Source organism: Mauremys mutica, chromosome 8 (genome assembly GCF_020497125.1).
Source record: "Mauremys mutica isolate MM-2020 ecotype Southern chromosome 8, ASM2049712v1, whole genome shotgun sequence".
Classification (NCBI taxonomy): domain Eukaryota; kingdom Metazoa; phylum Chordata; order Testudines; family Geoemydidae; genus Mauremys; species Mauremys mutica.
In genome coordinates this window covers 92,879,969-92,905,216 of record NC_059079.1, presented here as the reverse complement: position 1 = coordinate 92,905,216, position 25,248 = coordinate 92,879,969, and the positions used below count along the sequence as shown (strand labels likewise).

At 45.5% G+C, this 25,248-nt stretch overlaps 1 protein-coding gene across 4 annotated transcripts in view; it reads left to right on the top strand.

The window, feature by feature from the left end:
- Positions 1-25,248, top strand: part of STK32A (serine/threonine kinase 32A) — a 93,883-nt gene that overhangs the window by 3,265 nt on the left and 65,370 nt on the right. For 2 of the 4 annotated variants that reach the window (XM_045028530.1, XM_045028533.1), the window contains exons 1-2: positions 5,530-5,804; positions 11,566-11,740. In XM_045028530.1, coding sequence (XP_044884465.1) covers positions 11,689-11,740 — 52 coding nt within the window. In that variant the 5' untranslated portion in view covers positions 5,530-5,804; positions 11,566-11,688. Of the gene's footprint in view, positions 1-788; positions 841-5,529; positions 5,805-11,565; positions 11,741-25,248 lie in introns of those variants that run through there. The other 2 variants (XM_045028531.1, XM_045028532.1) reach the window with 2 other exon arrangements.

Below are 25,248 nucleotides of genomic sequence, written 5' to 3'. Positions count from 1 at the left end.
CTCCGGAAAGAATTCTTTGTAGTAACTCAGATCTCACCCTATCTAACATCCCATCACAGGCTGCAGTTCGCCGCTCCAGGCCAATGGGGGCTGCAGGAAGTGGCGTGGGCCGAGGGATATGCTGGCCACCCTTTCTCCATTGTCCTGGAGCGGTGAACCGCAGCCAGTGGGAGCCGCGATCGGCCGAACCTGCGAACGCGGCAGGTAAACAAACTGGCCTGGCCCGCCAGGGGCTTTCCCTGAACAAGTGGTGGCCCTAGTTTGAGAACCACTGATCTATAGCAGCAGCATGATCCTGAATGTTCAGCCCCTACACAGGGCCTGCAGGATTCATTTCGCTAATCATTATAACAGCCACCTTTCAGCTGAAATGTGCCAGCTGTTTAACAGCATGGATCAACCCTTATGCAAGCAATTAGGGCAGGAGGTGATGGATACTGTATCCCACTGAATCTGCAGAGATGGTTTGACATGGGATAGTTGCCTGATTTGAACAAGACACTGAAGTTAATACCCCTACCTGTTGCAAAAGAGTCATGAGATCTTTAATGACCACTGGGGTCAAGACCTTGTTTTTGCTCTCTCTTCCCTCTGGACTCTGCTCCTTGTGTCCAGCATTTCCTCCATGGAGAAGGAAAGAGATCATGTGGCATACAATGTTGATCTGGTTTTTAAATAACTGATCAAAATACAGGAGTAAGACATAGAAGCTATTTTAAAAGTAAAGTTTTCTGAAATTTATTTCATTGGCATCACTGCCTTGTCTCCACTAGGGGGCACGAGAGATCTCCAGAAAGGCTTCAGCATCGCTCCTTCTGCCTTTAAATTATTTGAAATAAGGTAAGAACCTAAAAGCAAATCTCTATTTTCTGTTTAGTGGTTGGTGTTCTCATTAGTACTGTTCCCTTCCTTACAGTATTGCTTCCTCTTTGTAGGGAGTTTTAAATAGAGGCAACGTGGTCTAATGGCTATGGGCATTGCTGCTCTAGGGGATCTGGGTTCCATTCCCAGCTCTGCCACTGACCTGCTGCGGGGCCTTGAGCAAGTCACTTCACTTCTTGGTGTCTTTGCTTTGTCTATAGAGGCAGTAAGCTCTTTGGGGCAGGGACTGTCATTGGCACAGTGCCAAGCACGATGGGCCTGTAGGTGCTACTGTGGGTCAGATGTTATTGTTTCTGCCTGCATTTTCTTTCCACTTTTTGGGCATGTTTTCCAAGTACCGTTTGGTTTGTATTTTGAGGTCAGTGGGAGTTTGGGCAGGGCCGGGAGTGTGACTGAGGCAGTATGGGTAGCAGTGCCATTATAAAACACCTACTGAGGGGCCTCTTCCATCAGCAGCTCCTTTACCAGAGCCCAGGCTGTGACAGGATTAGGGGTCAGTTCTGACTATCTGCTACACATGAAAGACCAGAGCCTGTCTCCACTGCCTGGCCGAATAGCCAAGCTGGGCAAATGTGTGGCGGGGGAGTGGGGTAGGATAGGAGGATCACTGAGGATAATGGAGGATACAGATCATTACCCTGGCCTGTCCATGCCCTAAACCCAACCTACCACACCCCTGACACACTGTCAGCAGAGGGTGCTTGATGGTAACAGTGAGTTAAGTAACTGCTTGACCTCTGCTGTGCTGGGGCTAGTCTTTTGATGCAGAAAGTCGTGGGTTCTGTTCCCACTGATGAGTTCCTCCAGACAGGATCGTCTAGTACATCGAGTCAACTACTTTGGGGTAAAGCCCCTCAGAGAAACGTGAATTTTCATTTTTTTCCAATAAGAAATAAGAATACATTTTTCATGAATGTTTTTGTGCAATAGGAGACCCTCGGTTTCAGTCAGAGGGAAAGATTTCCAAGAGCACCTAATGACTCAGGTGTCTAAGTCCCAAATTTCAAAAGTGATGTGGACGTTTTGGCTCCTAAGTCCCTTAGGGTATGTCTACACTGCAGCAGGAACACGCCTCCGAGCCCAGGTAGACAGACCTGGGCGGTCAGGGCTCACGCTAGCATGCTGAAGATAGCGGTAGAGACATGGCCGCTCAGGCTGCCGCTCTGGCTCTCAAGACCACCTGGTCTCCTAGAGAGCCTGGGCTGCAGCATCTACACAGGTACTTTTAGCATGCTAGCTCAAGCCCCACCGGTGTGTGTGTGTCTGGGCTGGGCGGCTCACTCCCAGCTGCAGCGTAGACATACCCTTAAGCAGTTGTCAAAATTTTACTCTACCTCTACTTTGGAGCCTTTGAACACAGTGGGATGAGTCTGGTGTATCCCTGTAGACAGGCATCCTTATCTCTGGGGCGCCCTTGTGTGCCCAGACACATCATTGCAGGGGACTTGGCCTCCAATATTCTCTCTGACAGCCGCCTGCTCTGCCCGTCTCTTCTCTGAACTCCCTTCCCACGTCTGCTGGGGCTCAGCCCTCTGGCCAAGTCATGCACTGTTCAGTCCCCTTCTAGGGTTAACTAAAGGTCCAGCTCCACGGCCAAGTTCAAAATCAAATACTCCAAACTAGTAATTCTTCTGTCCCTCAGACTCCTCCAATATCCTCTCTTCCTTCTCCAGCTGGATTCCTCTGCAGCCTCCCTTCCCCAGGGATTCTGACAGCTTTGCTGATGGATACCCTGCTGCAGTGCTTCTCATAACCGCCAGCTCTTCTGGCCCATCTGGGCTTTTCTTCCCCTCATAGGTCCCAGCTCCTGGCTCCTCACACAGGAACCTACTCTGCTTCCTGTGGGTATCAGCCTGTCTCTTCCCAGAGGGGCACTCCGGTTTTCCCTCCCTTCAGAGTTCCCTCCTCTTTGCTTGCGTCTCAGCTCTATTTAAAGTCTAGCCCCACCTCTTCTGGCCAGGAGGCAGTTAATCAATCACACTCTGGGTGGGGGGCATGACTAATTGGGGTCAGTTTCTAATTAAGCCCCATTACAGGCAGCTGGGGTCACTAATTAGCTCTTAGTTATCAGCTCATGAGAGAGGCTGAGGGTTAGTTTCTAGGTCATGGGCAAGGCCGAGGCAGCTTGCCTCAAAGGGCCAGCCAGCCCATGACAGTCCTATTCCCTAGTGAACAGAGCTGTACCTGGTACACGTGCCTGCTGCCCACATAGGCTGGGCTGGCAGAGGTCGCATGGGATTGTGGAAATATATGAGGAGAGCTGCCTTTTCTGGTGTTCTGGCTGCAGGCCTGGCCAGTGGCCTTGTTTTAATTGTTGGTTGATGTTGTTTTATGAGACCACAAGAGCTGCAGTGAACAAACCTGGATCAATATTTATTTATTTATGATTTACGAGAACAAACAAGACTCCATCCTGGTGTGGCTTTATGCCCCAAATTCTTCATAGTAATATTATTATGATATGATTATGGCATAACTATGATGTATTTTATGTAAGATATCATTGAAAAGGTTATGATTCACTGAATATAATTGTCCTATTTGTATGCATGTATCATTTTGGTATCTGACGTTAGGAATATTGTCTATGCATCTATTACAAATGTGTTTATACCTGGGGAACACCCACTAGACAGAATGCAATCAGTCTAGATGGTTGTCTGGAAAGGGTCATTAGGGAGAACAATAGGTCTTAGAAGATGCTAATATCCCACCAGGGAGTCTTCCTGAGGACAGTACAAACAGCTTCTATGGCCCTACAGAGACATGTGACCAAGTCACCTGGTACTGGACTCCATCACAGAATACCAATGTTTTTCCACTGAAAAATGTGGGAACTAAAAAGTTGGAGACAAAGGGCTCCTGCCATATGCAAAAGCTATTTAAGGCAGGGGAGTGACATCTTTGTGGTTCTTCACTGACTTCCCGGCCAAAAGAGACACCTGGAAACACCTGAGGAACAAGGATTGAACTGGGGGAGAAGGGTTGAACCCCGGCTAGAGGAATTTCCAGCCTGTGAAAGGTCTATCTGGGGGTTTAAGCTGAAAGCAAGTGCAGCTTGCCCTCAAGAATCTCTGCAAACTGCCTAAGCCAACAGTTAGGGTGAGAATTTGCAGGGGAGTAGAGTCACAGTTCCACCTTCTGTTCCTTTCTCCCTGCCCTGTTGGTGGTGAGCTGCCCCAGGTGAGTGGAGAAGGGACAAAGTGGTAACAGGAGTGCAGGGGGCTGCAGTTTTGGCCTGCCCATGTGCAGTCTCTTACTCCCTTCCCCCCCCCCATTGCACAGTTGTGTAAAGTGGGGAGGCATGATGCTCCCAGTTGTGAAAAAATCTGCACCATGTGCCGTGAGTGGGATCTCATTTTGGCGTCAGTAGTGGGTGGAGCTTTCTTGGATTGGAGACTGTACCAGCACATGCAGTCTGACCCCTGAGAGGAAGGATAAGCCAGTGGCTAGGGCATTAGCCAGAAACCTGGGTTCAATTCCCTGCTCTTCCAGAGATGTCTGTGTGACCTTGGGCAAGCCACTTTGCCTTTCTGTGCCTCTGTTCCCATCTGTAAGATGGGGATAATAGCACTGCCCTACCTCGTGGGGGTGTTGTGAGGAAAATATGTTAAAGGTTGTGAGATGCTCAGATACCAGGATGATGAGGGCCATATAAGTACCTAGGAGACATTATAACAGCCATAGCAGACAGGCATTCTCAGCTCGCTTCAAAGACACATGGATAGGAAGGCAACTCAGCACTTCTTCTGTGAGGCGAAGGCACTATATTATTAGTGCAGCAATTTATTATTTGTATTCATTAGTATTGGAAGCGCCATCGTGTGTCTGCTTCTTGACTGGAATCTTTAACATAGGGGTTTAGCTGGACAGTTAGGAAAAAGATGGGTAAATTGGGCTTGATCCTGCATGGTGCTGAACACTTTGGCTGTGATCCAGCAACGCAGTTAAGCATCTGCTTAACTCTAAATTTATAAATCATCCCATTGAAGGCAATGGGGATTACCCACATCCTTGAAGTTAAGCATGTATTTAAGAGCTTTGCTGGGTTGAACCTATGGTGCTCAGCACCTTGCAGGATTGAGCCCTTTCTGCAGAGAGGAAAGCAGGGGGCAATTGCCTGTTTTGCCAAGAGTGCATGGGGCAGGGAATTCAGCCTAGGTCACTGATCCTGACCGCCCTTCCCCACATGTGATTTTAAATCAGTAGCAGAATGTATAACCTCACTTATATTTTTAAAAAATAATTTTCTAAAGCACTGTTCCAGACAAAGACAGTCCTGTTTCCATCAGAAGCTGGGGGTGGGGGAACCCTGCCTAGAAGTAGCAGAGTGATCGGAAAAGATTGTCTTTGCCCTTGACCTGTGAAATGTCTTATTATGGGATCTCTGAAAAGTGCTGATCTGTTAAGTGTTTAAGTGACACAATGTGCCTTCGATGCTTCTGCAGTTGGAGAACCGGTGCCAATCTGATCAGCATTAACTACAGTGGCAGAGGTTTGCCACATCCTAGAGCTATCACTTTGCCTTACCTCACTAATAACACTCCCCACTTATTCCACTCTCCCCCCTCCCACCTTACTTCCTCCCTTGTGTCAGTGTGTGCATGCATTTGCATGTCTTTCCCTCCTGCTCTCTGGTGTATTTCCCCTCTTGTGACTGCTGCAGGCTCCTCCTGCAATCTGCAAAAGGAAACTTCCCTGCAATAGGCTTGGCTCTTCCTCTCTGATCCCAAGTCCACTTGCCTCAAACCAAGACTCCCCAGAAAGGAAACTTGGCTCCAACCCTTCCCCCCATCTATCCAAACTGCATAGCAGTGCAGTGCCCACAGCTGCTATTTTTCCTGAGCTGCAGCTTCAGGTTGTTGCTGCCCTACTCCTGGCTACTATTTCAGTCTCTTTGCTGCTTTCTCCCCTCTCGCAAGGTAGGTGGTTTCTTTTGTTTGATTCCCTAAGATCTCCGACTAGTAACTGCATCATCCCCTTACTGATCTGCTTTCAGCATGATTTTAAGTCCTCTGGCTGGGCAGCGACTGTAATAGTTGGCTAGTGCTTTGAATGTTTACATTTTGCGGGCAATTACTTAGTCACTTTCTGGAATAGGGCAGATGTCTCAAAGCGTGAAAGCTGCAAAGGAAGAATGCTAAAGGAACAACGGCTCAGGATCAGAAGCAAAGATGATTCAAAGTAAAGTCTGTTCCCTTCTGAACTTTCTTCTCTGTGACTAAGTGTTTGCAAAGGGGGCTCAGAATACTGTGTGATTTCTTTGGGGAAGGAATTTAGGGTAGTCAATGGTCCATGTAGTCCTGTATCCCTGCTGTGGTAGTGTCCAGTACCGGATGCTTCAGAGGAACATTTTAAAAAAACCAACCATTTGGTAATTAGATGATAATATACCCCTGGGGAAGTTTTCTTCTACCCCCATGCACAGTGGTTGGCTTATGTTCTGATGGATGTGTGTTTATAACCTTTTGTGAATGACTGTTCTAGCTAGTGTAACTGTGACTATTCTTATTATACAGATACATCTCTAAACCTGTTCTTAATCCTACGGGGCTCTTGCTCCATTGTAAAGGATGTGCTGCTTGCACTGTGAGATTAAACCCCTTGAGGCAATTGTTAAATAGCTGTGCCTTTTCTTTTTCTTTTAATGGCTGCGGATAAAATAGCTGGTCTTTAAGAAAACAAAGGAGACACGACACTGAGCCTGCAGGTGCTTTGATGTCAACCCTCCCACTCCCGCCCCCCCGCATCTAAGTGAGGGCTTCCCATCCCTATAAACCTGCTGATGACCAGTGCTACTCTTAACAAGGCATAGGGTGCACTGGTCATTAGAGACTTTGCCATTCTGTTAATGGAACGGTGAATGATTCGATTATGAAGGCTAATGCTAACGTGAAGTATTAACATAGCACTAGCTCTAGTGGCCAGTTTTCACCATTAAGCGATGCTTGGCAAATTTAAAAAGGGAAACATCAAAAAGTGCAGAAGGAGTATCGTCTCACGGGATGGCTTATTTAAAATAAATTACAGCCAAGTCTCCCATTTTACCCCAAACATCCTCTCTGAAGCCAGCTTAACTGAAACCATGACCTGTGTCCCTCTGGATAGGTCCTGTGTTGAGGTATTGCCAAGATGTAAATAAAAAAGCTATGAACTCCAGTACAACAAGGACTCATAAAGGATATGGCAACCGACCCTAACAGTTGCGGATGGCTTTGCTATAATGTGAAGGCACCACGACGGGATCCTGTTTTATGGCCATTGTCACAACATACTGTCGTATAAGCTGTGTTTTGAGTTTATTAGTAGACGTGAAGTACCTATCCTCACTGCAGCCTTTTGCTGTAGTAAGAGCAAAGCATCCTTCTGATGTGTTCTTGTTTGCTCAGAGAGTAAGTTCTGTAGCTGGAAAAGAATTGCCCTTGGGGTTATGTTAAAGGTCTGGAGTGAGTCCTCAGCCTGTTCAGCTTAAAGGCAGCAGCAGAAATCATGCTCTGATTTGTTTTATTATTGGAGATGTTTTCAGCCCTATGAAATGAGCACTTGGGGTTCAGGGTGTTTTTTTTTAATAGTTTGCATCATTTTTAGCCTTTTGTAAAAAGCAAACTTTCTCACTCTTTGCTAGTGAAAGTGAGCTCTGAGCGAGAGCTCAGTTGCAGCAGTTCAGATGAATTGCCATTAGCTTGAGCTTATAAAGTGCTCTGGAGATGGGATGCATTGTGGGCCTGATTCTGCATGGTGCGGGCATCCCCTGTTAGGTACTGAGTGCTCTCAACTCCTGTTAACATCATGGGGAAGTGAGGATGCTGAGCCTCTCTTACTGGTACTCAGTACCTCACAGGATCAGCCTCTCCTAAATTGCGGATGGTGATTAGGTTATAGTAATACAGGATCAGTGATGAATGCATGTCCTATGCTGTAATAATTTTACTTCAGAAAGGGAAATAAAATGTATTTTAGAAAAAGTATTATTAACAGCCAGATTTTGTTACCCTTACTGACATTAAATGGTACCTTTCTTGGCAAGTCATCCTGTGGAAGCCAGTGAGATTACTCATGGAGTAAAGCACTCTTTGACATGAGTAAGGTTATGGGAATCTGGCTTTAAGGTCAAAGATGAACCCAAATCAAATCTCCTGCTACAAAGGGGAGGAGTGGGTTGGAATCCAATTGCAAATCCAGGTCTGAATTGCACAAATCGCCAGTTTCTATAGAATGGGCTGAATCCATCCCCTAGAACTGACATCTCCCACCCTGAACTTCGGAGTGTTAGAAATCCCAAACCAAACTGAGTGGCTTGGGCCCATTTTATTCAGCTCTCAAGTTGGGAGAGCCTTAAACATGTGCTTAACTTTTGACTTCAAGGGGACTTCAGCACATTCTTAGCGTTAACCTTTCCTGACTCAGGTCTGAGGCTGGCTGTGAGTTTGTGCTATTGCATTTCTAAGCTTTGGAAACAAAAACAAAAGTTAGCGAGAAGAAGCTAGAGTCTGAAGCCGCAGGGAAAATGGAAGCATGTAGGAAAGAGGATGGGATGGTGAGAGGTGAGCTAGCGTATTTGTTTATGTGAGAGAGAACTCTCAGTTAGGAGGGAGTCATAAGCTTAGTCAGAGGAGACAGACCACATGGATCAAGGTCATAGGAGCTGGTTGCCCTTCTTTCTGTGTTTCAAATATCTTTATTGATTAAAGATGAATAAAACAAGATGCTCTCCCACAATCAAGCCCCACTCATGAAGCCAGTCTTGGAAAGAAACCTCCTCTGTGTTTCTCTTTCCCTGTTTGCTGTAGCATTCATCTCACTCTGTTCTGTAGTCTGCTTTCCAAGCTGCATATGATCAGCACCCTCTGCCCACCTTGTTGGGTCTGCTCCTGGACCACAGCGCTGCCTGGCTCTGCTCAGTTTTCTGCCATGATCCCTGGATAATGAAGATGTCACATTTTCCAGAATTCCACATTCCATTTGGCCTTGTATGCGTTTCATTCTATGATGGGCATTTTTGGCCAACTTAATCTTTTTTGCTGCCCCATCTGTTTCCCGCCCCTCCCATTCTCTCCCCACATGACTTCCTTTCTAACTTCATAGTGATTTTCATCTGTCCAAAGAAGACCACATGAATAAAATGTTAACCATTTTAGCATCTGATCCAGCAGTTCTTATTCAGATACAAGTCCCATTGACCTACCATGGAAGTTTTGAGTGAGTAAGGACTTCAGGTTCATATCCATAATCTTTCCTTCGACCTCTGTGTATTGTGTTTTTAATGATCCTTCCTTTTTTATGTCGCAATACAGAGAGTTTTGCCACTTTTATTTAAATCCTGTCGCTTGCTGAATCAACCTGTTAGTTCTGCTTACAGAGGGTAGTTCCCATTTTTTTAATTAGTTTGCATTCTACCCTTAAATGGTCACAGAAAAATCTGAATCGCCTGCAAAGCCTCCCCTGTAAGGTTGAAGCCCTCCCACCCATGGATGGACCTGTACACTGTTCTCTCATTTTTAATGTGGCCCATCCCATCACCCCTGGAACATTCATTGTCTGCAGTGGGAATTCTGGCTACCAAAAGAATAATGAATTGCGTTCCTAATGATTATAGTAGAGGGTCTGAGACTCAGGACTCCTGGGTTTTGTTCCTGGCCCTGCACCTAGTTTGCTATGTGATTTTTAGGCAAATGACCTAAATGCTGTGCCTTGGTTTCCCCATCTGTAAAACCTCATAGAGAGATTTATGATGAACAATTAATATTTGCAAGAATGGTATATCTCCTATTATTATAAACCATCTCCTAGAACTGGAAGGGACCTTGAAAGGTCATTGAGTCCAGCCCCCTGCCTTCACTAGCAGGACCAATTTTTGCCCCAGATCCCTAAGTGGCCTGCCTCAAGGATTGAACTCACAACCCTGAGTTTAGCAGGCCAATGCTCAAACCACTGAGCTATCCTTCCCCCCTGTTGAGGTCAGGGTGTGAGGTTCTATGAAGATTTAAAGTGGTATTATTTATTAAGATAGCATTTTCTAGTAACCTCCTTCCACACACTCACACCCTTAGGTAACAGACATAATGGAATTGGAGCTACAAAAGATAAATACCAATAAGTTAAAATATTTCTGTGAAGGAAGTTGAAAGAATAATTTCTTTGGCATTCATAAACAGTCAGTAATGGATGACCATGCCCACAGTAAATTTATTTGACATTCATAATTAGTCAGTAATAGACAACCATGCCCACTGTAATTGAAAATCAAATTTTACAGTGAATTTATTACTGGCAAAGAAAATATGTAACCTTATGTAATTCCTAAACTGAGTATATCATGTGCCATGAGCTGATTTGCAATTTCCTCTAATTTATTCATTAATTGAAGGAATTTTATTATTTTAGAAGGTTCTTTTAACTCTGTGGCTTGATCACAGCTGTGAGTATTTACTGTCTGAGCTGTGTTGGTTAGTTGGGACTGGTCAGTAGGGTGACTAGACAGCAAATGCGAAAAATCGGGACGGGGCGGGGGGTAATAGGAGCCTATATAAGAAAAAGACCCCAAAATCGGGACATCTGGTCACCCTACTGGTCAGACAGGTGACATGGTTTTATTCCTCTTCCTGAGGTTGAATTGAGAATGTCATTACTTCCAGTTTGTCTTCTCACTCTGGTAACTTAAAACACGTGACTTTGAAATTCAGTTCCCATGAACTTTTACGCAGTAAAACTTGATTGCATGAAGGTATGTGGGAAGCAAATACCTGAGGCATGGCTGAAGCAAATTCACTGAGGGCCAGATTCTGATTCCCTACTCACATTACTCCCAGCCCTCAAAATGCACGGTGATTATTTCTGGAATTCTTTTTAGCCCCACAGTCTTTCCTGTGCCTTAAAGTTCTTTATTTCATTCTCTTTCAAACATGCTATTAGATTGAATTTTCAATAAACACTCTATATGCATCCGACGAAGTGGGTATTCACCCACGAAAGCTCATGCTCCAATACGTCTGTTAGTCTATAAGGTGCCACAGGACTCTTTGCTGCTTTTACAGATCCAGACTAACACGGCTACCCCTCTGATACTCTCTATATAGGCAAGGATCTTACATTTTTTTATATGTAAGAACCCACTGTTACAACTTACCTTCCTTGCATAGTAATATACGCAGCCAGCAGACTTAGAATAATATCATGTTAAAGAGACTGAGGAGCCTGATCCTGCACTCCCAGTGCACTGTCAAATCCTACTGTAGTCAATGGAAATTTGAGGTACATGGGGCGTATGGCACGAAGCCTGTGTAACATGTTTCTTCAGGTTTATAAGCAAGATTAACTTTGGTTTGGGGCCCAGTTGTGCAACCCTCATTCATAGTGATGAGCATCTACCCTTGTGAGAAGACCAGCTGAAGTCAATGGAACTGCTCGTGGGAGTGAGGACTCGGCAGTGTAAGGGATGCACAGTTGGATCCTTGATGTCTGCTCCTCTGGGTTTGTACAATGCTTAGCACAATGGGGCCCTGATCTTGATTAGTTGTGAGGGGCTGCTGATTAAAAATAATAATGGTGTTGTTCTCCTCCTTTCTTAGACTCGCTTGGTTTTGAAACCATACGTTAACAGCCTGGCAAATGTGTGGTGACCAATTTGCAGTGTTCCTTCGTGTATGACAATGACGACGAGATGCTTCTTTTCTCTTTCTCCAGGGCCTGCACATAACAAGTTCCACAGATCTTCTGAGAGAGCGCTGGATGCTAATGCTAACTTCACCGCCATGCATCCCAGGCTGGTGATGTAACTGCACAAGAGAACTTTGGGCAAAATTCACCATGGGCGCAAACACCTCCAGCAAGCCACCGGTCTTCGATGAAAATGAAGAGGGTAAGAACACTTTTTTACTGTTCTGTTTAAAAGAACAGATGGTCCCCATGTGTATTCCACACGTGGGATATGCATGTGCACCAGGCACCGCGCTTTCTTGCAAGCAGTGTCTGTTGTCCTGCACCTGCACTGCAGCTCTCCTTGTGCTTCCACCCCTCGGCATAAAGGGTGGTGCGGGCCGACATCTCGAGTTCTTTCTTACCACCGCATGGTCTGGGTTGGAATCTTCAGTGTACTCAGCTCTGTTTTGCTATGTCATTCCTGTAAGAATTCTATGGAGTTAATTTTTTAGTAGTTTTTGTAGTATAGCATAGCACAGATAGTTAGATAGCATTTTTTCCCCTGCCCAGGGACTTTTCCCCCAAGAAGTCTGGCATTTATGCCGAGAGTGCGGGGGTTCAAAAACTGTGTTTCCTGCTCTCACACCTTTTCTGTGAGTGACTAACATCAGTGCTGTCTTTATAGCCTGGGTGATGCTCACATTTCTGCCAAATGCAGCATCTGTCTCTCTTCTCCCCCAAGAACTCATGAGGGTCAGGAACTGAGACTCAGAAAACACCTCATGGAATAAGGCAATGAAGCCCAGTCAGATCTGGGCTGGGGACCCTCCCCTATACATTAGCCTCAACAAGCAAGCAGTACCCTCTGAGTATGAGCTCAGGAATGGAGGCTAATTCTGTTAAGCCTAAAGAGATGGCTTCAGAGGAGAGAAAGGGGCACTCTCATAGACATAAGGACAAGTTATCTATGCCTAAGATTGCCCTGAAAAGAAGGGATCCTTCCCTGACCCTGTCAGACTCGGGAAAGCCAGCGCACCTGGGTGCTAAGGTCTTAGGCCCAACTAAATCTTTTCAGCAAGAGAAGGAGGTGTACAAGGGTATGTATTGAACAGTTCCAAAACTGGCTCTGGTGGTGAAGACTTAGGATAGACAGCTCCTACTGCTTCCATTCACTTCGGGTACTGAGGCTGTACAATAGCAACATGGTCCCGGGAGGAACTGGCTGCCATGGTCCGCCAGTGGACTCTCCTCATACTCCTGGGCAGTCGGAGACATACCCTCCCCATCCACATTCACAGATCCTGTTGGGTCCATGTATATTCTGGGATGTTGTTACACCAGAGGAGGAGTCTGTCACAAGGAGACGGAATCATTCCCCCATTTCACCCACCAACCTTGAAGTACAGTCCTCAGTACTGTTGATCCTGCTGATGATCAGGGATGCGGCCTTTGCTTCTGATTGGTCGGAGGTGCCACGGGATTCTTTGTGGCACTGAGGAGAGGTGGCCCCAGACAGAAGCCCTAGAAGAAGATGAGGGTTCCAACCTCCAAATAGACACAGGTGGTACCCTGTGCTGAGGGGTCCCCCCTCCATTAGTGGAGCCATTTTATCAATATCAGTATATTGGGGATCATGGGAACCCTACCCCAGACACCCAGGCTCGGTGCACAAATTCTGTTTACCATTGCCTGGCCGAACGCAACCAGCCCCATTGGAGTATTTGGAGGAGGAAGGAGGATCTGACAGTTCCAGTGGTTCCAGGATCAATCTCATCATTGTCACTGGATGAGGCAGCCTCTCCATCTTCTCCGTCTCTGCTGGATGACTTTAAAAAATACCAAGAGCTGATGCACACGGTAGTGGCAGAGTTACAGATCCAGCTAGAGGGAACTCAGGCGCCTCAGCACAGCTTACTAGACATTCTGCAACCCTCCCGTCCCAGAGTGTCCTTCCCCATCAACAAGGCCATCATGGACCTAGCAAAGGCCATCTGACACACTCCTGCTTCTTGTGCTCCCACTCCTAAGAGGCCTAAGAAGTGCTACTTTGTTCCATCCCAGGGGGAAGAGTTCTTGTTTTCTCACCCTCTGCCAAACTCCTTGGTGGTGCAAAGCAGCCCAAGCAAGAGCACTCAAAGGCTACTTCCTCTGATAAGGGATATAAGAGACTCAGCCTTCTGGGAAGAAAGGTCTTCTCTTCCACCTTCCTCCAGTTCAGGCTCTTTAATTATCAGGCTGTCAATAACCTCAGTTTTCAATGGGATAAATAAGTTTAACCATGAACAAAACATCGAGTGAAATGTGACTCTGAGATCCACAGAACAGCCCCTATTCTGTAATCGCTGATCACCCAAACTTACTGGTTATGCAAAGGCCATTCATGCCTTCTGACTGCACACACCAGCTATTACTTCACTTGCCTTTCCCAACTACCAAACGGTTTATAATGCCAACCTGAGGGCGGGGTTTGAAGAGTGACCCTCCCCCGGGGAGCCAATGGTTTTGAGAAGTGCCAGGCGAATCCCCTGGTGATCTGAGGGTGAGAACTGCTGGGTTTTGGAAATGGTAAGAGAGCTTCTTGGGAGGTTGGCAATCACCCCAGTCACATGAGGAGTGCTGGATTTAAGGGTGGTGGGAAAACAACTTGAGGGCTGGGCATTTCCCTGCCTGCTTTGGGCTTGGTGGGAAGCTGCTTCAGAGGTGTCAGCCAGTATCATCGTTGGAGGTTCTTGATAACTTTGCCCTTCCAGGCCACCATACTAGTTGTTACCATGAAACTAGAGGTCAGGGTTGGTATTACAGAACATGAGCATGCATTATCACAATATTAGCTCTGAGAGATAGTTGTCTTGGTGCTGCCATGATTATAGATGCAATCTTTCAAATATTGCTCCATAAACTTATTTCCTGATGCACGGCGAGAGTCAGTTTATTAACTACCATATATGCTTCCACATGGCTGCATGAATACAATACATAAATAAATACAATACATAAAATACAGGTGACGCATCATATAAGCTACTATCCTAGACAGATAAATATAATAGTGGTCAAATACTGAAAGATAACAGTATTTAATCATTAAAATGCTCAGTTTATCCTGGGAAACTTTGACTTCCACAGTAAGTTTTGAGTTTGGTTCAACACCTTATTAAATATATTTGATATTTATCAGTTGCAAAATGAAATCTTTGAAGTGCCTTTTCAATAACACTCACAATAACCTTTCATATTTTTTATGTACGATGAAGGGCAGCAAAATATTAAATGTTAAAAATACTGGAATGGTTGGAACAATTTTGTTTACCAGTTGCTCAGACCAGAGTTAGAGAAGGAACAGGAAGCTTTATACAAAGTGGTGTCCAACCAGCAGCCTGCTGCTAGTCATCTGATCCCACTGAGTCAGCAGGTACAACATCTGGTTGCAGGGCCATTGCTGCGATTCCCTAATCTGCCTTCACAGTGTGGTGGTGCAGTGGGTGAGGCTCTTGCTCAGTAACCTCATGGACCTGGATTGGAGCTCTGTGGAGGCTGGCAAAGGATGGAAGTGTTATGGGGGTAGCATGCCTCAGGTGAAGGGAGCTCCTGCAGCCAGAACTCCCTTTCCTGGTTATCAGGAATGGTGTTGATAGGCTGTACTGTAAGCTGCGATTGGCATTCCTTAGTTAGCCTGAAAAATAGGGAGCAGGGGTTTGTGCTGGAGCCCAAGCAGAAACCAGTGCCGCCCCCAAGTCTATTTCAGGCCTGTGCCTCAGAGCACAATCTACTATTCAAACACCAAATTCACGAAGTAACACAAAACAGCCCTGGCCACTGCAGAGCTCTGAGTGTCTCTCTTCACTTCCCCGAAAAGAATACAGCCCTTCCTTTAGTCCCCTGCCGAACCGCGTGTCAGGCAAGCAGTCCTTACCCCTTTCCAGCTGTTTCACCCTGCCACAGTATGGAAATGGGGAGCTGGGGAATGCTGGCTTGCCTTGCTGCACAAGAGCAGGGCAGAATGCCTGCCTGGCTCTCCGGAGAGCACTAGGAGAGGAACGTTGGTTGTACACCAGCTAACGCGCCCTGGACTCAAGGACATAGAGCTGCCTAGGGGCCTCGCCAGCTCCTAAGTGTGCTTGTTGCAGTGCACAGGGCACCCCAGGTGCTGACACACGCTGTTCCTTTTTAAAGCAAGAGCAATTACACACAGAAGTGTATTCCCTCCACACTCCTGAGCCATCCTTCCCTGATTCTGCAGCCCCAGTTCATCGCTCTTACCAGGCCATTCCCCTACCTTCTGTTTACGGTGCTCTAAGACAGGATTTCACTCTCTGAGCTCACTCAGGGAATGGATTTATGATGATGTCCTCCAAATGTTATGAAATCTGATACACCACTTCCATTATTGCTTACCGGATTGCGGGCCTCATAATAAATGCTGAGTAAGTACCTGGACAACACTAGCCTGCACTTGGGCTAAACTGACTGCTGGCCTCACTCCCTGATTATTATTAAACTACTGTTGGTTATTTTGCATTAAAGTAATTGGAAAAAATGATGGAAAACAAACTCCATTTTGAGAGTCTCCTGGAGGTTGCACCTCTTGTTGCTGTACATTCAAACGCTCAGTATTGGCTTGTGTCATAAATAGCTGCCAGCACTGACTCAGCAGTATAGGTGGATGATTTTCACTTTTCCTCTGGCCTTCCTTGGAGTGGCATGGCTGGGAGATTGTTGGTGACAAGGAGACTTCTCATCACATTAGAACTATTCATAAACACTGAGATGGGTGGGAGACATGGCAGAAAGCAAAGGATTTCTCTGCATAGGCCCCAATTCAGGAAAACACTTAAGTATGTGCTAAAATCTTTCCCTATTCAGGAAAGCATTTAAAATATGTGTTTAAGGCCCATTGAACTCAATGAGATTGAAGCACTTGCTTAAAGTTAAGCATGTGAGTAAATGCTTTCCTGAACAGGGAAGCTTTCATAGCTTTAATTGACACTGGAATGGCAAATCAAAAGTACTAATGCTATGGTGTAAATTGAGGAGCGTAACTTAAAAAATAACTTTATAGTGTTTGCAGGCAGATTCGGATCATGTTACAACCTGCACAGCATTATCATCATCATCATAAATGTGCACATGCATAACCATTCATCCAAAGCTCTCAGAGCACTTTACATGTGGTATTATTTCCATCATACAGTCAGTAAAAGTGAAGCACAGAGAAGATAAATATTTTGCCCAGATTCACATAATATCTGATCCTGTGCACATTGGAATCAGTGACAAAGATTCCATTGACTTCAGCAAGTGCAAGTCCATAATGAGCCAATGGCAGATTCAGAAATAGAGCCCAGGTGCCCTTCCTGTCTCCTAACCAGCTGTCATGTCCAGGGCATCTCACTGCCTCTCTTAAAGTGAATTTAAAATTCCTCCCCCAGATGTGGACTCTAATAGGAACTGTGGCATGGACACTTTTTTAAAATCATTATCCCTATATGGGATGGTCTGTCCTAAACAGCTGATTGTAAAAACCTGTGCTTTTATTTCCCCACCAGTAAAATAGATTGGATGTTTTGTGCTGGGCAGTGTCTTTTATTACATTTTCCAATTAAATCTCTTCTTATACGATCATAAGCTCTTTGTGGGGAGGGACAATCTCTTCCATTCCATTTGTGCAGTGCTTAGGACAGTGGGGTCCTGATCCTGATTGGGGTCTATGGGCACTACCACAATACAAATAGATAATAACGGTAATACTCAATGCCAAGTGCAGATAGTTGTTTGACAGTCTGCATGAATCCGATAAGTCTAATGTTCATATAAAATAAGCATTCAAAACGATCTTTAAATGAACAGAATATCAGAGCTACTAGTTGTCAGGGTAATTTGTGCTTGATAATGTTATTTAAAAGGAGTTATTTTTATTAGTTGGTTCTTGTTTTCACTCACTGAGGACCTGATCTTCAGCCTACTGAAGCCAATGGAAAGACAATGATGGACTTCTAAGGGGCTTTGGATTGCCTTATTGCTATAACCTTTGTTCTACCTCCTCCCATCCTCTCTGTGCTGTTTGTTAACCTTCTGCATCACCACTTTTGTGTTGTAAGCCCTTCTTGGCAGGCACTGTGTGTTTCTGTTTGTGCTGTAGAGGGCCCAGCAACTTTTGGACACTATAAAAAAAAAATTCCTTGAAGTCAATAGGAGCTGAAGGTGCTGAGCAACTGCCAGGAGGAACTCGCATCTCCCACTATTGGGCCCTAATTGCATCTGGACATCAGGTAATTGCCTGCTCAGATATATTCTCCCGCCAATGTTGGGCTTGGTTAACAGGAGAGCAGTTGAAAGACCCTGAATGTCAATTGCATGATAAATTACTCTTGACAAGTACTGAAATCCAAGGACTTGCCTATAAAATGTATGTATCTACTTATTTAGGGACAGATTCTGTCACCCTTACTCACACAACAGAGTAGTACATAACTCTGTGAGTAGTTCCCTTGATTTCAGTGGGTCTGTTTCTGGAGTAATGTACTACTCAGCATGAGTAAGAGTGGCAGAATCTGGCTTTCGGTGATTTTGTCTATCACAACTGTAGGAAAGTGATTCTTATAACACAGGTTCTCAAACTCTTTCATAGTGTGGTGCTTGCCTTAATACAGACGGCATCTCATGGACACCACCCCTCTCATATCTGATCTTATGGACTGTGTCTTCCCTATTTCCAGTCTTCCAATCCCGGTGCTAGCTCTGGCCTTGACTGACATGGACAAGTGAGATTAGGAAAGCATTGAATATATGCTTTGGGATTCTTAATGCGAAGTAGCAGCTGCAAACAATGAAAGCCAGCATCACATACCTGCCAAATCTCTGTGGACAAGCAGTAAGTGTTTCATGGACCAGGGGTTGAGAATCCTTGCCATAAACTGGTCCTCAGATCCCCTCTTCCATTAAGGACTCACCTGTCATAAACTTCCAGCTGAGCCATAGAAAATGTGATGGGCCACAAAATGTGAATGTCCATGTCATTGTTTGCAATAATACACACATCTCATTAAAATGTGTGTTGAATTGCATGGCTAACCGGGCTATGCAGTGGTTCTTACTGCAGACATAGATCGAGAAACTGAGTATGCAGATGGACCCTTCGATGTGCTTCTGGCTGTATGTTCAAGCAGGTACCTGACACATTCATTGCCAGCACAAATAAAGTGCACAATTATGCATGCATTTTTTTTCATGAGCTTGCGCTGTACAGATTTCTGTGGGGCGCAAGACAATACCATTTTGGGTTTACACTCCAGAGGGGGCGTGCACTTGAGTGCTGGGCAGTTCCCGAGCTGAGTCTTCCCACGCAGAGCTGATCTCAGTGTCTGTCTTTCTGCAGCTGGGCGTGTTCCTACCTGTGTGTCTGCTAGAGGAGGCTTGAGGGCCTGGATTAGCAGAACAGTGAGGGAGCCCAGGCTGGTGGTACCCCAATACATAAGGTGGCACCCCAAAAGAGGGGGCAACCCGTCACAGATGGATAATTACTGGTACCTAGATTGATCACTCCCATAGTCCCTGGGGAGATTTGGAAAGGCATTTTGGTGAGAGTGGACAAGAAGTCAGCAGAGAGCTAGAGAGGAAAGAATTTCACTGGGATACTGTTTTATAGCGTAGGGAACCCATCATAAAGTTCATTAACTACTGTTCAGTCACTATTGGAGAGAGGAGTGTTACATACTTTGACCTGAAATCAGGCACTGTTGGTATGTTGGACAAATATTGTATTCCTGGATCATCATCTTTCCAAAAGCATCAACTAGCCGTAGAGGCAGATGATAAAGAGTCAAATATTTGAAAGGTTTCTGGTTGGAGTTCTTTTAAAACAAGGTCATTTTTTACTGAGCTAGTGGGAGGGGTGGAGGGAAGGGGGTTTGATTTGTTTGTGTTTTGTGTTGTTTAACTAATGGACTCATTCAGAAGAAACCTGTCTGTTTGTTTCTATCTCTAGAAACGGCTCATTCTGTACATTGGCCTAAATATCATTAATAATGTATCCCTTGGTACTGCTAGCCTGACAACATCAGTGATAAATGTCAATTAATACCCAGTGGCAGATGCCAAGACATTTAAAAAAGAAAGGTGCTGGTGAGCCCATTAATAAGTTAAAATGATAGTTCGAAAGACTGTTACTAGGACATTCATTTTATGTGCTCAGTATCCTGGCAGGTTCCATGTTTGTTGGTCAGCAATTAGCGCAGGACTTGGAGTACATATTTCTGGGACTTGCTTGGGAGAAGGCACCGTCTCTTGTGTTTGGATTTGTATAGCCCCTCACATAACAGGATCCTGATCCTGACCAAGCCTCCTGGGGCTAACGTAATATAAAGATGATACATATGAAACAGATCTGAATCTGACTCTACAGTCTCATCACTTTCTGTACTGCACCAAGCACACTCACTGCTCAGCTGATGAGAAAATAATGTGAATCGTGCCTTACCTGGGTCTGTTGTACAGTAATGTAGGGTCCCACTGTCAAGCCACAGTGGCAAACCACTATTGTGCATGACTTTTACTCACTCCAGCAACCTGTACCATTTTGTTATCGTAATATCCTCATGGGTTTTTTATATTGCTTTTAACAGCATCCAGGGATCTGTTGTGCTGGGAAGGGCATTTTGTAAATAACTTGATTAACGACGGGGAGGATTTTCCATTCTGATAATTCCTAACGAGTAACCAGAATTCCTTAATGGCTTCTCTCTGCTGGGGTTTCATTCACAAAGGGATCTTTTTAATATTTTCTGTAAGATGGAATGTGCATTTGTCAAATGGTGCATAACAATACATCATTACTCCCATTATTCAGGAAATAAACATTTGTTTGTAAGAAAGATGTTGTGAGTATAAATAATATGCATCCAAATGCATGCCCCTATAGAGTTGTATCTACTTGTGCAGTCACTTAACAGAGTCTCTGTGTTGTGATAGTTCAGTATTTAATTATTCTAAAAGGTCTTTAGTTTTGCTAAGAATCCCAGTGGCTTGAGAATACCCACCCAGTCAAAATGATGAATTTTGAACAACAGAGGCGTGAAGTCACTAGACTGGGGCTCTGGAGAGCTGGGTGTAGTTCCCTGCTCTGCTACAACCTTCCTGTGTGACCTTGAACAAATCACTTAGGGCATGTCTATATGGGAGCCTCTCAGCCTAGCTCCGCAGGCTTGTGGTAGTGGAGCTCATGCCTGAACCCCCAGGCTTGAGAGCCTGAGCTCCAGCCCAAGTCGCAATGTCTACACAGCTATTTTTAGCATGCTAGTGCAAGCCCCACTAACACAAGTTTGTCTACCTGTGTGAACTGTATTGTACTACGTGTATGTACAGTACCTACCACAATGGGTCCTTATCTCAGTTGGGGTCTCTAGGCACTACTGTATTACACGTAAATAATGATTATGCATTTTGGATAACTTTCAGAATTGTTGTTGTTCTAATATGACTGTTTCAGATTCTTCCTTTAAATGGATTTATCAAGGGGTTTAATTTGAGCTCAAGTGAAACAGGATGACGGCATTATTTTTCTGTTGGTATTTACTCCAAGTAGGTACAGCTGTAGATTACAGCTAGTTAGTTAGTTTTAAAAGGAAATGTATTAACTAAGCAAAGGGCCTATCGGATGAGGTGCTCTCAATTCCTTATATAATCAGGATCAGTCTACACTCATTGAGGGCCAGATTCTGGCCCTGGCGCCATCCTCTTTGCATCACTCCTGTGCAAAGGGGGATGGAGTGCTTCCCTGAAGAGGGGAACCCTCTAATGTAGGGGAGTTCCTGGTGGTGCAATGCTGGCATATGGGAAGGAGACGGGTTGGCATGCTGGGTGTAGGACTGAGTACGTGATGCTCTGGCTGAGCCTATACCAGTGCTGAGGTCCCTATTGAACAGCTCCAGCTTGGAGTAGTTTAGAGGCTGTTAGGCTGCAGTAAATTATGCTGGGGCTGGTTTGGTCTCAGATTTGGGGAGAGGAATAGCTCAGTGGTTTGAGCATTGGCCTGCTAAATCCAGGGTTATAAGCTCAATCCTTAAGGATGCCACTTAGGGATCTGAAGCAAAATCAGTACTTGCTCCTGCTAGTGAAGGCAGGGGGCTGGACTCAATGACCTGTCAGGGTCCTTTCCAGCTCTGTGAGATAGGTATATCTCCATATATATTATTATTGCCCCAGGACTGGAGGAGACAGAAATGTGATTTACACCTGCCTTCCTCCCCAGCTTGGGTCCTGCACTGAACACCACTCAGCTGTATCCAGGGACTGCTGATACTTTCACAGCACTGGGAAAGGGCTTTGTTTTTCTGGGGTAGCAGGGACTTTTGTTCTTAAAGAAAAGGGGGGGAACCGGTCAGGTAAGCGATGGCAAATGGTGTCTGATTGACCGACCTGGAGACTGAGGCCCATCCTCCAAAGCACTTCCCATGAGGTGCTGATCTCCCTCTGCTCTGGCTGAGGTAGCTTGGTACCTTGCAGAATGAGATGCTCAATCCTCTCCTCATCCAGTACGGCATAGGCAATATGGGAACACACTGCCTTGCCAATGTGCCTCAGTCCTGACTTGGTAGGTGAGAAGAAAGTTCAGGGTGGGATTTCTAAAAGGACTCAGCATTGGCTTAATTTCTGTTCCAAATGAAGTTGATGGGAATTTTACTGAACTGGGAACAGAAAATCCTTTCCTGTTTCCAAGCCCACCCATTCCTCGGCCTCTCTGCTAAAACTTTGAACACATAGGTTGGTTATTTCCAGTTGTAGGGGTGTTTTTTGTGATGTGAACCTCTTTCCAATAGGAACTAGGGTTAATCTGGTCCAAATCATTCTATGAAGGCCACCAAACAGCCATCAGATGGTAACAACCTTCTGTCACCTCTGACTTTGGGCTGGGTTCATGTCAGCAGCCAGGAATTGGAGGAACTTTCCAAAGGAATGCAGTATTCATATTATGAAATGCACATACATGAATATGAGAGGTGTATGTGTATATACTGTACTCTAGATACACGGCTTAAGTCTATTCTCCCATTGGTGCATGCACAAAACTCCCATTAATGGAAATCAGGAGTATATTTTGATGGAAGGAATGGAAGTCATTATATACCATATGTTTTTGCTTCTCTAGCTGTACTGGAATGGGTGATAAGTATCTTTATATCCTTGACTGCTGCTTAACAGATGGGGTTTTAACGAGGCTTTTGAGGGGTGAGGTGTCCTTCATGAGGACATTTCTTATGCTTTGTTAGTTTGCACATATTTTATCTAAACATTAGTCCTGGACTCTGGGTTCAGATATAAGCAGCAAAGAATCCTGTAGCACCTTATAGACTAACAGACGTTTTGGAGCATGAGCTTTCGTGGGTGAATACCCACTTTGTCGGATGCATGTCTTCATGCATGTATTTGCTGCTTTTACAGATCCAGACTAACACGGCTACCCCTCTGATACTTGGGTTCAGATATGAAATACCACCCCCTCTGGCATTAAAGTGGCATTTCCTGCACATGCTTCAGCAGACACTTTAAAGCTATAGCAGTGTACACACTGCTCCCTGTCTCAAACATCATCCGTTTGTCGGACATTACGTTATAACCAGGCTTGGCGGGAGTCAGTTTAAATCGTTAGTTGTTGCTAAACGTCCATTTTACCCGACACACAGAAATAATGAAAAAAGAAAAATTTTGGCAAGTGCAGCATCCGCTGCACCTTGCGCCTGCAGGGCTCCTGTGTCAGCGGCCCCGCAGCTGTGCAGAGAGCCATGTGCAGCCCCAGTCACTCACTCACCGGCTGGGAGTATAGGGGCCATCCCCCAGCAGAAGCCATTCAGCAGCGGTCTGGCCTCCCCTGCACCTGGGCCCTCGTACTCCTCTGCAGCCCTGGACAGGGGTCTCTGCTCTGCTGGGCCAAGGCCGTAGCCTCCTCTGCACCTTGTGCCTGGGTGTCTCAGAGCCCTTAGCTGGGCAAGGAGCCCCCTGCAGCCCCGCTGTCAGCACTGACCTTACCCTACTCTCCCCCTCCCTCCTTAATTTCCCACGAGTGTGAAAATTGAAATTGCTTAAAAATGCTGAAAATCAAAATTGATATTGTGGCAATTGCAAAAAAATAAATATCAACTTCTGCCAAGCCTAATTGTAATATGAATTCTGTCTCCGACTTGGGAATGATTGAAATAGTTCCTTATCTGATGGCATCTAAAATGACTTAAGATTCTTGATTATGCAGACAAGGCTCCAGACTAAAAGATTTGGATTTAGTTTCAGACTTTGGTTGCTAGTGTTTGCACCTAAGATTTTTGGATTAGCCCATTGTGAGAGGCTAGAAAGATAGGTAAGAAACAATGATCATCCCTAATGAAATGTTCTTCAGATCAGAAGTGTCATGTTACTTAGCGTTCACTCAGCTGGGTTAGCTGTATCCTGTGTGTTAAAAGTGTTAGTAAATACCTTAATACAAAAAATGGAGCTGGAGAGTGCAAGTTTGTGAAAACTGGCTTCTGGTTTAGATTTTTAGATTTTAAGGTTGGAAGGGACCCATATGATCATGTAGTCTATGGTTTTGTGGGACCCTGGGCCAGTGCAAGTGGGGGCCCTCGTTACCCCTTCCGCCTGCAGTCTCACCCCCCCACCTCACCCCCGGTGCTCCTGCTGGGGAAACGGGGTCAGGGCACAGGGGGTTGCCCCGCCCCCCATCTCAGCACTCCTGCTGGGGAGTGGAGTCGGGGCATGGAGGCTTGCCCCCACTCCACCCGCCTGGTGCTCCTGCTGGGGAGTGGGTTGTGGGGGCAGAGGCTTCCCCCGCTCCCCAGCAGGAGCACCAGGCAGACAGAGCGGCTCAGGACGCAGGGGTGCCCATTTTTCTGGGACCCCCAGAAATTTACCGCCACCAACACTTCTAGTTTTACACTTCTGTTTGTGTTGAAAGAGGCCGAATTTACGTTATTGCCGTGTTAGTTTCTGTCTTTGGAAAACATGTTCATTTCTATATGACCAATGTTTTAAAAGTATGAGGTTAAGCTGGGACTTAAATTTGGATGACATTCTGAGTTCTTTGTACTGTTGTGTACAGCGAAGCTGTAGCTTCATGTCAATCTGTGTCTGTCCTGTTACCATAGTGAGATGCCCTTGTTTCAAGTCCGAGATAGTGTATCCTGGAGAAAATGAATGTATTTCTGGCTGTTATCCTGTGGGGGGAGGGGGGGAGAATGTGTCTGTTGCTGGGGAAGAGTGATTTACAGCAACATTCTTGCTGAAAATCTCCGCTGATAAAATGCTTTGGGGACAAATGGCTCTTGGTTTCTGTGCAATTCAGTTCAGCTAATGAACAAGGCAGCAGATGGCAATTAGAGGACAGCTGGGCTTTCCAAGGAGCCTTTGGTCTAAGATACAAAGAAGGAGAGAGTTTAGTAGGGGTTGAAGCAGAAGGTGCTCACACACCAGTGGTGCCATGAAAACACGATTTCCAAACTCACTACACTTATTTAGCCTTCAGACTAAGGGAGGGTAACTTAGAATCTCTTCCTGAGCCTCAGAAGCCAGTGCCAGTAGCACGTCATGGAATCTACCAGGAAGGAGTTTTCATGTGAGAGGTGTGGTTGGATCCTGGGGCTGGAGAATGAAAGGATTAGAGGGTGTCGTCAGCATGGTGAACCTGGGCACCTAAGGAGCCTGGGATGACTTTGTTGGTCGCACTTAAACCTGCTGTAAATCCTC